Source organism: Bacillus rossius, chromosome 1 (genome assembly GCF_032445375.1).
Source record: "Bacillus rossius redtenbacheri isolate Brsri chromosome 1, Brsri_v3, whole genome shotgun sequence".
Lineage (NCBI taxonomy): Eukaryota > Metazoa > Arthropoda > Insecta > Phasmatodea > Bacillidae > Bacillus > Bacillus rossius.
Window position 1 is genome coordinate 44,528,943 of NC_086330.1, and position 13,618 is coordinate 44,542,560.

At 37.4% G+C, this 13,618-nt stretch overlaps 1 protein-coding gene across 1 annotated transcript in view; it reads left to right on the forward strand.

Moving 5' to 3' along the window:
• The window catches only part of LOC134527319 (lachesin-like), a 136,838-nt gene that overhangs the window by 103,600 nt on the left and 19,620 nt on the right, over positions 1-13,618 (forward strand). The window contains exons 10-11 of the mRNA XM_063359920.1: positions 9,848-9,910; positions 10,307-10,366. Coding sequence (XP_063215990.1) covers positions 9,848-9,910; positions 10,307-10,366 — 123 coding nt within the window. The remainder of the gene's footprint in view (positions 1-9,847; positions 9,911-10,306; positions 10,367-13,618) is intronic.

The following is a 13,618-nucleotide window of genomic DNA, read 5'->3' on the forward strand; positions in this document are numbered from 1 at the left end:
TGTGACTCTATCTGTGGGCCCATAACTACTAGCCCAAAAAAAAAAATTCTGACGGGATGTTCAGTTCCAAAGAGTTAAATTTATATTGTTCAACTGTGCGAGAAATATTTAGTGCAGTTTTCTAATAAAAAATCATGTTCTAAATAAATTATCATAAGCCGTAAAATTTCTGGTACGTCACACCACAAAATATGGGTCTACCAAACTAAAGTGATTTATTTTTACTGGTTGTTCGCCTGACAATAGCTTATGCATTACATTTCACAATAAATTAAGTTAGTAATATAGTTACGCGTGAGAAAGTGGTTTCATAAAGATAGCCCAATTAAGTTTACACGCTAATTAAACCATCACACATAATGTCCGTTCACAAACCACAGTTCGCACTCCTCACTGGAGCTAGGCTCAATGGTGGTTCGTCCCTTACCACGCACCTGTCCACACACACAGTCTCGCGCCACTCGGTCACACTCGTACGGTCCCGTCACTCCACATCGCACACTCACCTATCTATCTCGCACTTCACTCAAATCGCCTCTCGGAACTCCCGTAGAGGTAGACGTCGTCGCTTTTATACCCGTGGGCCATCTTTCTGGAACTGACTGGAGTGGTTGTGACGTGTCGCGTCAAACACGGGCTGACCCGACGCTCGAAGCATCCAGAACAGCGGCGCTTATTCACGCCACTACACGCGGTGGCCTCAGTAAGAACGTGGAATTCTCAGGTCGCTAAGGGATAGATAACAGCACCGAAAAAGGAGGGCGCTGGGGCAGGGTCGTGGCGAGCGCAAGCCGGCCGCCCTAATCCCCGAAGGTATGCGCGCGTGACGTCAGTGACCTTGCGGGGTCACCCGGCCGCTCAGGTACCTGGCATGCGCCGCGGCCCTGCCTCCTGGTACGCATGTAACACTATATTACCAAAGCTACTATCTAGCGGGTGGTCCTAAAACTACTTCAAAAAACTAGGTCTCAGTCTGGGCAATGAGAGTTTCTCCCCCTTGAGTCTCTCGACCGCTTCCTGTCATGGTCATTTTCCGAGCGGCCCGGTGTACGCGGAATTCCCCGCGACTCTTGACACACACTTACAGGTGCTCCCGGCCAGCGATCTCCGACCGCCTCTCGCGAAACCTACATACATTCCATGCAGTATTTTCGGCGCGCCCGGACCTACAATTTCGTGTAAACGTGGGCTTTTTGAAGTGAAAGGCCGAATTTTAATGCAAAATTTTCGTGATACATTGATTTTGTTTCCTAGACTGACTAAAAAAACAAGTATATTTGGGAGGGGTCCGGGTTAGGGAGGGGCCTAAGTGTCGAAGACTATACGCCTTGATCATGAAGGATACCAACCATGCAGGAGGGGTAACATTCATCGTGTGCTTGGCCAGCCATGGCAGAAATCTAGACTATAACTAGATTAAGTTAGGCCCGGGTAAAATCTGCATAGACACACGGAAAACCCTGGGGTCTTTCATGCGGGATGCAAAATTAATACATTAATCAGGCAGGTTGGCTGTCGTTTACCACGAGGTGCAAGCCAGCCCACACTTAAATTAGGAAGGGGAAAAATTTATTTTGATGCCTATTAGTTACATATTAACCTAACTAAAGCTGCCGTGTGCGTCCGAACACTCGGCACTGCCAGCCCAAGCATGACACTCGCTGGCAAGGTCAGCTTCGAAGGTGTATATTTGCACTCGAGACATGGACGAGTACTTGGTTGGACGACACTATTTATCTAGGGCGATGTTACTCGCTTAGAACTAGTTAGGCGGGTTTAAATAACATTCTGTGACGCACCACTGCACCACCATGCAAGCAGTATGCCACTCGTTGTTAACGGCAACTTCAACGGTGTTTATTAGCGCTGAATGCATCAGCGAGCACAGTATGGTACGACACCTAAACCTAAGTTTATTAAAATACAGGACAGAGAACTTGTTATTTTATGAGTCCCTACTGTGCCTGCAAACAGCATTCTACAATGATGATAGGGATTTTCAAATCATAACCTGTCGCATTCTTTTCCTAACTTTGTTTGCCTATAATATAAACGTCAAGAATTTTAATTTGAACTTCCATTTACAGCATATGTGTTGTATTTGGGGGAAAGTTTTGTTTTGTTAATTGGTTGAAACATTGGTAATTCTGAAACAAAGGCACTTTTCTGGAGATAAAAAATCAAACTTAACAAACCGTTAGCAGTTTAACATTTAGCTAGCACCGAGTAGTTATTTCAGATGTACATATTATAAATTTGTGTTATCGTGAGAATGGTCGGTTAGGTTATGTTAGCTACTTTCAACATTACGAATAGTAATTAAGAATAGTTTCACTGTAAATACAGTAAAAAGACTAGATTGTTGGTAAGGTTAGGTTTCTTACATTTAAAGTACAGTGGTTGGGAATGACCAATAAAATTTTAGATGATTTAAGTTTATTATTTGCCCTTATTATTTTATACTTTTTGTAGTGGAGCTAACTTAACCAAACGTTCACACGATTTCACAGTATTTTTTCTATAGCTAACCATATAATATGTGCTACCAAAGTTGCATAAGCGATCGGCAAACTTCGGTATATTTCGGAACAATTCGGACACCTAAGTTACACGAAGGAGAATAAAAAACAGTCATAAAACCCCGTGTGCCATTTTATTGTTTGTACAATCAGGTTTTGTTTGTCTTTAAAAGAAACTTTTGTAAAAAATTAATAATATTTTTTAGGAAAAATCAAATTGATTTAATTTCCATTTATTACAAAACTGACATGAATCCGTTTTCTTCTTCCAATTTTTTTCCACCTTTAAATAAAAAAAAATAAAAGTCTTGAAATTTTTATGAAATAGATTTCTGATAATCACATTTATTTTAAAAAGAACTTGATATTTGCGTTTAAAAAGTTATAAGTAAATGCTTTTTTTATTGCATCTATTTGTATCATTTTAGCACACAACTTTCTAGTCAACTAAGAAGTATGATTTGTTATGATTTTAGTTACTCTTTTTTTAATATAATTTAATATTTTGAACAATAATCCACTTTATATAATTTACAAAAAAAAATTGGACCAGGTAATTGGTACATTTTATTATATGAATGTCTCGAAGAATAAGCTCCATAATTGGCCGAAACTCCTCGCAAATATTTCTGCACACAGACTTCTTTCATTATACTTTTTGTCGATCTAGCTTTCTCCGCTCCGGCCCTCGACAAACAGTAGGTTAACTAGAGAAAAGTCGAGTTGTTCAGGCTTATTCGTCTCCTGCCTTCGAGCCGTTTCTGCGCAGAAAGTCGAATGTGCACAGATCCCACTTCGAAAGAGATGACAGTGGACAGCCTGATCCGGATGGCTTCTGCTCAAGATGATCTGCGTACTTAAGTTCCGCGTTGCGTGCTCGTATGTGGCTAACTTTTCTCTCCTGTGTCGTGTTCTTGGTCTCGCCACGCAAACTTGCGCAAGTGTAGAATATGCGGTGTAAATAGCAGTTTTCAATCATTATTTTCAACTGATGTCATTGCTATTTTGCTTTGTATGTCATTGATAAGGACAAGAATATATGAAGAATTGTGATAAAATAAAATTAACGCCTAAATGCACGTCAACACACAATACAACACAGAAATTCAAGTTAATACATCACAAAGCACTGAAATGCAATTAAAATCATATATTTGATCAGGATTTTTCATAATAATGTTGCTCCAAAAAAACGTAATCTTCTAAATATTAAATTCAATCAAAGTAATTTATTTAGCATGAATTTTTTACCACAATTTATGTAAAAATGATTGGAATATTTTTAATTTTTTTTTATTTTGCAACTCTTATTAGTTACTCGTTTTTAGACTACGACTTAAGTACATTTTTCAAACACAAAAATTCTTAACAGATAAATTTTATTTATTCCAAATTGTTAGACATGCTTATTACAAATTAAATTGTAAAAGTTCATCGTGTAGCTTATCAGTTAAATAACACTGTTTTGGAGTAATTAATATATCATGGAAAATTTAAGTGTCATATTTGTCTAGTAATATGATATTATTTCAATCAAAATTTTTTTATAAATATAAAAACAGTATCACTGAAATTTCCTGTTTTGGAAACGAAATTTGCCTGAAAATAAAACCATAAAATCTTGTCTCCAGTCATAGAGAAAATCCGAAGACAGGACAAAGAAAAATGAATACACAAACACGCAGAAAATCAATCAAAATCACCCCATGTCACTGTCAAATGTATGTACAGCACAAATAATTCCGTGGAAGAAATTACACCACTATCACAGTACAGACAAACACAGTTGTCTGAAATCAACGAGAAAGTTACAACAAAAACATTAATACATACAAACAAAAACCTTGTACAATGCAGCGACAGAGGAACCCAACCGTGGAGCTAAACAGATAAATTGGACACCATGCTGATAATATAGGGAGGTATAACGCCCCCAAGCTAACAATGTATCCCGTGAGGGGAAGTGTCGTGACACCTCCTCCAGTCCCCTCCCTGAGTAACACACTACAGGCGGGAGCGGTACACTCAGTGAAAACTGTTGTGGACCTACGTCAATAACACAGCCACTATATTAGCTGATTTCACGTTTCGTTCCACCTATTTCCTACATATTCAAGTGAAATACGTTTGTTATAGCATACACATCCCCAGAATTAGAGTAAAGGTACCTTCAGGTTACATGCAAACAGCAACTGGTCCACAAACATAACAAGTAGACAATTGCTGTTTGTTGAACATATAAATACAAATGTAATGGCATCTGGCCTACCATTTACATCTAACGCACTCATAGCACAACAAAGATGTTTAATTAATACACTTGTACTTGCAACTGCCTAGTTCAGACACTCGAAGCCTGAAAGTGCACCATCCGAAGATCTTCCACCACTGTCATCACTGGAACTGTCAGTATCTTCACAAACATCGCTTTCACTTTCACTGTCACCGTTTAGACGTATTATAAATTTTTCCATTTCCTCTTCAATGCAGTGGTCGTTTTTTCCAGTACTCCTCTTCTTCTCGTTTAACACGTGACACAGCTGCCGTCCAGTCGTTTTCACAAATGCTGTTAATGGCTTCTTCTGTCAACATTTGTATATGGTCGGCTTTTTGTGAAACGTTTTTGTCCGACACACGAGATTTCACAATGTTCCAGATATATTCAATTGCATTTAAATTACAATGATACGGTGGCAACCTGACTACTTCGTGACCATGTCTTTCAAGGATGTCGTCCACACGATATTTCGGAGACGGGCGTTGGCACTTGACGATGTTAAGTAATTCTGACTTTGTCATGTCTTCTTCATAAGCAATGTTGTTGCTATTCAGCCACTCTTGAATTTGCGCCTTGCGCGATGCCACAGTCGGGGCTTTATTAATCTGCACTGAATGGTAGGATGCATTATCCATTACAACAATGCAATGTGTGGGAAGATTAGGTATAAGCCGTTCAAGTACCCACTCGGAAAAGTTATCATAATTCATCTCATCGTGAAAATTTCCGCTTTTACATTTGGATTTGAAGATTAAGAATGCGCCAGGAACAAAACCTGAAACCGAACCAGCGTGCACAATAATCCATCTGTGTGCTGCTCTGTCGTTCTTAAGTACACCCTGCGTATCTGGATCTTGCCAGCATTTGCTCACAGTGTATGCTGCATGTATCCATGTTTCATCAACATATACAACTGGTAATTTATTCTCAACTAAACTGTCATTTTCCCTCATTCGTCGCAAATACCTTCCCCTCCAAGCGACAATATCTGTCCTTTCCATCAATACTAGTCTCTTGTCTTTGCATTTCTTAAATCGGGAGCCAATATGTTTTAATATTTTCCGCAACGTTTCTCTACTTCCAGAAAAATCGATTTCTTTCCGCAATACATATAGTAATTTCTTCAATGTTGGTACTTCCTTTAGATAGGCATAAAATTTTGAACTGTACGTCGAACCACACACAAATCAAAATCATCCAGAACAATTTTTTACGGCATGTCTTCCGTTGTTTGCCCGGTGTACATACTCGTGTATCTGTTAGTTTTGCTATGCTCATTTCCTTACGTATTTTGCATATTGTTCCCACAGATTTTCCAGTCGCAGCTGCAGCTCGTTTTGTAGCATTTTCGATGGGATGTGCGTGTTTTCCAGCAAGCTTCTCTGCATCAAAATATGAAATAACATTTCCTATAATTTCACGTGCTTGACTATGAATAGTCGGACGCGTTATCCTAGATGATGCCATTATTGTATATCGTTATTAATGCATATATTCTACTCGATAATTGATAACGCAAGCAGCAACCTTACATTCCAATTCGCGAACTCACACGTTAACCACGCCGGATGAACTGACGTGTTCACTTGTCACGCATCGCTGACTGTACTTGGCGATAGCCGGCTCGCCACCTGCTGCTCGTCACCGATTGGCCAGGTCAGCTACTTACTCTGTCTCTCTCGCGCGCGACCGCATTCTTTCGAGATACATTGTTATCTTGGCCGAGTTATACATGCGACTCCAGTGTATGAAATGAGAACAGGTATTCTGACAACACAACGGACAACACAAACTAAAGAGTAGGCTTGCTAAGTCAAAACTGCTTAGACGTTTCGGGATCTGACATCTGTTCCCACCATCAGGCACAAACAGACTGATAACGAACACCACAAAGCAAGGAAGATAAAGAGTCGCAACTCAATGCTATAACTTAAGCGCTTATCCTCTTTGGAAATCAGTGAATTGTGCGGTATTTTTTCGGCAACCTAACAATCTAAAAGTCATTAACTTGAAATGTTGACAATGTTGGCACCTTGATTTTCCTTTTGGGTAGTTCGTTTTTGGGAATACTCACAATATTAGTTTCAAATTATCTATATTCCAATACGAAACTACCAAAAAAAAAAATGTTAAAGTACTTATCTTTTGTTTCAAAACTTAAAGACTGCATAGCCGCAAAGTATGAGTATTGAAAAACATAACCAGTTTCAATTTCGAAAACATGCACACGTACACATGACAGCCGTGCTTATTTCATTGCTAACAAGATAATTCAACATTGTCAAAAAAAATTTTACAAATTATATTAGTTTGCAATTATACTCAATACGCCACGCATTTGATACACCATTACAAAAATTCTGAAATATTTAAAAATATGTCATTGTCTTGTTTATTTAAGTCATTATGTTCATGTTTTCTTTGTATTTTAAACTTAATTTTTTATGTAGGCATATCTCAACCACGCCATTTTTAAGTGGCCATATCCTGTCTATACAGTTGCGCTTCCCCCCCCCCCCCCCCCCAACCCACCGAACGAACACCGAACACTGGTGAAACAGGGAATTTACCTGTGTTTGAAACCTTCTCCTGCCACGGCCAATGACAGGTCAGCACTCACCTCATTGACATGTGTTTGTGTTTTCAACGCTCTTTATCCGGTCTCTTCGGGTCTTCTCTGTGGCGTATAGTGCGAATAATGATTTAAATAATATTTTCCCCATTACAAAACATAAATAATTGCGAAACTCAACTTAAATGATTATTTTAAAAAAGTAATATTTTAATAATAAAATTGCGTTTCTGAAGGAGAAGCAACATTCCTACAGAGAATTGTTAATCTTGTGGTATCTTCAACAAAAGAAATGCTTCGAAATCAAGTTTTAACACTAAAACGATAACCTTTCCCGTTATAAAGTTGATCTTTAAAGGTTTTCTGTACTATTTTCTATTTTATAGCTATAATGTACACCTAACTCTCTGATACAATTCACGTTTTTAGACATACTACTGGATATTTCCTGGAGTGAAATTTTTTTAGGCCTAATGAATTTGTGTGACTACCAACCGGAGATTAAGGTTTTCAGCTCATATACTTCTGTGAGTGTATGCCACTGTAGTCAACCTTATTTACTACTAGCTGCCCGACCCGGCTTCGCACGGCTATACTAATGGAAAAAAATTAAGCCACATCTCCCATTTACAGTAATGGTTAATAAAAAAAATTCAGTGAAAATTTATTACAATGCTGTATAATGTACCGGAGAGAAAATGAATAGCACCGATGGTTTCCCGACTCGTGCACGCAACGTACAACTGATGTACCCGTACTTCGCTACGGTAGTCTACTGGCAGATCACTCTTGCGCCGCTCATTATACATGCCCCTCCTTGTGGGTACGCCACTGCCGCGCGATGCCCGTTGCCATGGAGACGCAGAAGGCATGAACAATGCAAAATCCTGTTCTCATGCCGACAAAGTACCCACTGTTGCCTGGTTTTAACCACCCATGAGATCTAATTTTCGGAAAATGTCATCCTGCGTAACATAAGGTACATTACTGTGAAGTTTCAAGTCTGTAAAATATATATACTTGAAAAAAAAAGGGCAATTTTTGATATTAAAAGTATACCCGCAAAATTTCAACGGTGATGAGGACTGTACTAACAATGAAATAGTCGTTGCCATAGAGACGAATGAAGCATCAACAAAGCAACAGCCGTTGCCATGGTGATTTCCTACCAAAAACTGGAAATTTTGATATATTACGCCCCAGAAACTCCCCTTGGGATCGGATTTCCGCAGAATCCGTTCTTAGTGAGCGTCTACATCACAAAATGAGTAAATATGCTAAATTTCAAGTCAATCGGGTGTATAGTTTTAGAGATCTCGTAATGAGTGAGTCAGTGAGTGGTATTTCGCTTAATAAACTTCTAGCACCTGTGGCATTGTCAAAACACACTTCGTACGTGTACTGCATGTTGTATCTAACCCCCTCCAACGCATTTGATTCTAAATTGGACTTTTAGTAAGGATCCCTAATGTTATTGATAATACAATATAGCCTATAGCCTTCCTCGATAAATGTACTATCCAACACTGAAAGAATTTTTCAAATCTGACCAGTGGTTCCTGAGATTAGCGCGTTCAAACAAACAAACAAACAAACTCTTCAGCTTTATAATATTAGTATAGATATTATCTCGCAATTTAGGCGAGCTCTTTCATCATAAATGCCACATGCATATTTTTACCAGTCTGTCTCTTAATTAATGCATCACTCTCTAATCTTGGGAAAAATATTGTATGATCTTGATAATTAATATTTACATTTGTATTTAGAATGAAAATTTTATCATAGAAAGTTTTGACATTGTTTTCGAAATTTTCAATTTTTATGAGTAAAACAATTCTAAAATGGATGCATATAAAACCATAAATGATTTACAATTTTACTCGGATTTTACTTAGTTTTGATTGGTTGGTAGCAGATAACGACAGTGTGCATTTCTCTAATAATTTTTAGAACATTTGTGAAAATATTTCTAACAGTTTTTCTCTCATCTGTCGCCCCTGAAACTTTAAAATTTGAAATTTATAGTTTGGAAAACACAAACTAATTTTTTTCCCCAAAAGAGTCATTTTACTTCCGATTACAAAATAAATATGATACTCAGAGATAATGGAGGAAACAAGCCAATTGGTGAAGACTGAGCGTTTGCTGTCTTCAAAAATACCATCACTGAATTAAATCAAGTGATCTAGTTACGTTGCCTGTCCAGAAATAATAAAACAAAACTTTGTTAAAATAATATTATTCAACTCTTTATTACAATAAAACAGTGAAATTAATGTTAATTAGTTTTTATCAATCCAATTTCAATTAAATCAAAAATAAAGTGTTTGTCTGCTTCTCAAGAAAGAGGATTTTTATCGTCCTGAAGTTTCATTTCACTCAATTTAATTAAACATTTCAATACTCAGTGTACGTACCTATGTCTACAATAAAAAGGTCATCGCAGCTCTCATATTAGTTTACTCTTGTTTTCAGAGATAAAGCTACAGACGAGCGCACCAATAAGGACAACTACTAAACCACCAGTTACTCTTCAAGGTGAGTTCAAACTCACCGTTCATAAAATTTTAAAAGTTACAAAACCAGAGTTCGCGTAGATGATATCCATTTCTCCACATTCTTTCACTTGTAAACGTCTTCCCTTGTGCCCATGATACTTAAATGCAATTATAGCCTCTGCTGGTTTCACCCACAATTTTTAATGTAGAGTGATTCTTAACAGTTGATTAAATTGTACTTGCGAACACGATTTAAATATTTAAAACCCATCACTTGCCAAATTCATTCAGCGGAGGAATTATGGATCTAACTTTAATCTTTCACACACAGATGATGAATTTTTTATGAGAAGCTCGTACTTAGGTCTATATTGCACTCTGAACAAACTTTTGTGAATCACGTAGAAACTAATAAATGCCATTTTTTGTTTTTTAGACGTGACCATCCAAAGGCGAGTTGAAGAAATGGTGAAAGACTCGGCGTTTACAACGATAGGTGAGTTGTTGTACATATTTAATGTCCTTTTTTGCAATTTAATTGTTTGTAATATCATTTCTGGTAACCCTTTGTACGTCCATCATATTGTTCAGACATAGTGGAGGAAGAGGAAACGAAAAGGTGGTTTAAATTCGATGGGAATTAAGCCAAAGATGGGAGGGAATACAGCTGCCACGCCATATTTGAAATAACCGTTTAATTTTGGTTTTTGTCTGTAAGAAAGCATATTAGAACGAGAAATATTTCATTCGTTGTCTTTAGGTTCAATAACACATTGTCTATCTGGATTCCTTACAATATATTTCGTGGAAATGGACGATCACCGATATGATTCGCACGCTGTACAAAGCCACTTTATTAAGGTCCTTTTCCCACTGACCACTCGGTCGCGCCACTGCGTGGTGTCACGCAGTAGCATGGACAAGCCGTTGAGTGTCACCACTCGGTGGTCTGTGTAAATGAATAAACTGCAGAGAACCACTACAGAGGAAAGTATTTTGGTCCCAAAGCAAACTCAATGCTATAATTAACGCTCTTATTTTCTTTGGATATCAGCTAAATGTGTGCTATTTATAACCTAGCAGCTTCAAAATCATGGAATTTTCAAAAGTAAACGATGGCAACCTTGATTTTTTTGTGGACGTACGTTACTGGGAAAATTCATCATATACGTATGTTTAAGATTATCAAGTTGGCAATACGAAACAACAATCAATTTGAGTTCAAATGCTTTATCTTTGGTTTAAAAAATTAAAAACTGCATATCCACAAATTATATGTTTTGAAAATCATAACCTCAGTAAAGATGCCAAAAATTACACACTTTCACTCTTCTGCAAAGATGCGTAACGAATCCAAACTTATTTCATTGCCACCAAAATAGTACAAAAACTGTCAAAAATTATTCCAAAATATAATATTTTGCAATTATACTCAATAAGCCACTCCTTTAATACAGCATTCCATAAATTCTTTACTAAGAATGTTTGTAAAATAAATTTTTATTGGGTTTTGATTTTTAAGAAGTTTCTATGTTTTCATTGTAATTAATACTTAATATTTGATGTTTGCATTACTCAACAGCATAGCTTTTCTAGTGACTGTATTACGCCTATTTGATTGCGCCCTCCTGAGTTTGGCCATGAACTCCGACGAGGAAGATATATTTTGCAACAAAATTAGCACAGGATGAAAAAAGACTACACATAAAACTTCCCTTGTAAAATTTTATTGATGTAGGAATCAGATATTGAATATATATTGCTGGGATAACATGACGTGAACTAAAGAAGCCTTTGTGAAACAATCCACGCGTGTCAAGTACCTGAGAGCGTCTGAGCAGCAGTGGACTGAAAGTGGCCCGTGATTAGAAGTGGCGCGTGTAGACAGCTCCACGCCAATATGTGCATAGAACTAAAAAGGAGATATAAGTGTAACTCCTACAATGGCAACTGAAACCATGTTTGGGTGACGTGCGCCGCTTAGGTTGGCCCATAACTACTAACAAAAAAAAACATGGGATGGAGTTTAAAAATCATTAGGTTTTTAATTTTATTTTAACTTCTTGACAACTAATTGCTTAGTAAAAGTGATTTATAATGTGTAAAAAAACGCTTGATGCTGTTTTGTAATAAATAAAAAGCATTTTCCATATAAATTAGTCAGAAATGCAAAATTCCTGGCATGCCATACTACAAAATATGTGGCTACAAAAATAAAGTGAATTAATATTTGTCACGGGTTTTACTAAAAACATAGGAAAACCATACCAAGGAGGAAAAAGAACGTTTGCGGGTGGTTCTGAAATTAGCTGCTAAGTTAATTTCATTCCAATAACAATTTGTAATAATTGACAAACTCAATAACACAAACAAATATTTCATGGATTCTCAAACTGACATAAGACGTAAACAAGTCGGGTTCTTGTGGAGTCGAACTGCTGATACATGATCCCACTATAACACAAGACATATGAATTAACTCTCTGTGATGGATTCCAGAACAATTATAAAAAACAAAACAATAGCCTTGATTCCGTCGAGGCGTGAGCTCGTCACCGCCTACGACCGATACGCCGTTAATCTAAACAACTAAGGCTAGAAAACATACAAAGTCACACTGAACATTCATAACCTTAACATAACTCAATGTTACTCGTAACATAAATTCAGATCGTTAATACAAGTGGTTACAATTCTTTACACACAACCATTCGCGTAACATAGTCAATGTTTATGCGTTGTGTTTTCTGTTACTCTTCCGCCGCTACCAAGTGAAGCTCTCTACACATCGCCGCAGTAACGCATAAGTTCTTATCCTGCTCGCTGTCTCTTGTGTCTACAATTCTTCGTTACCGGCGGTAGAGTTAAAGTCCGTACTGTGTTGCGATCTGGTCGTGATAGTGTCGTGATAGCGTCGTCATTGTGTCAAGACACCCGCTCGCTCGGCCCTCACGGAAGTTGCTAACGCACGCCCTCTTGCCCTTGTGGCTGGACCAGGGCCGTTTTATGAGAATGGGAGGCCTGGGGCAACAATATTCCGAGGCCCCCCCCCCCCTTTTTTTATTGTAGTGATAATTTTTAGATATGAAAAATTCATATTTTTGCATTGACATGTATGTATGTAATAACTAAATAACTAACATAAAAAAGGACAAGAAGTACCATAATGAAATGCAACCTCTATACGCAAAAATATGAAACATATTTATGCAGGGAAAACAAAATAATGTAGGTATAACAACAAATTTTCTAGTTGAAATGGAGTAATATTTCATAGCCAACACCCACCCCCAATATTTCTCTGCTTCATTTACGAAAGTCTTAAATCGTTCTCAAATATTTACACAATTTTATGAGTTGCAGATCCCGACCAATCAAAATTACATATTTATTAAATCACTTTGCAATAAACTTCTTCCTTGCCTTTTTAGAAGCAAACAAGTTAATGAGTCCATCAAATGAAATGCTGTTCACAAGATCATGTTCTGTAGAAATCACCGCTAATGAGTTTAATCTCTCTTGTGACATGGTAGATCGGAATTGATTCTTCAGAACTGACAGTTTTGAAAATGATCTTTCACTTTCACAGTTTGTGATTGGTAGTGTCAAATACAAGCGCAGTGATATTGCTACATTTGGAAATACATCAATTATTTCACTGTTATATAAGTGCTGCAAAACCTTTTGTGGAGTGAATGATGTAATGCTGTCTTCAACTTGTTGCTCTCTGAGAAATGATTATAAGTGT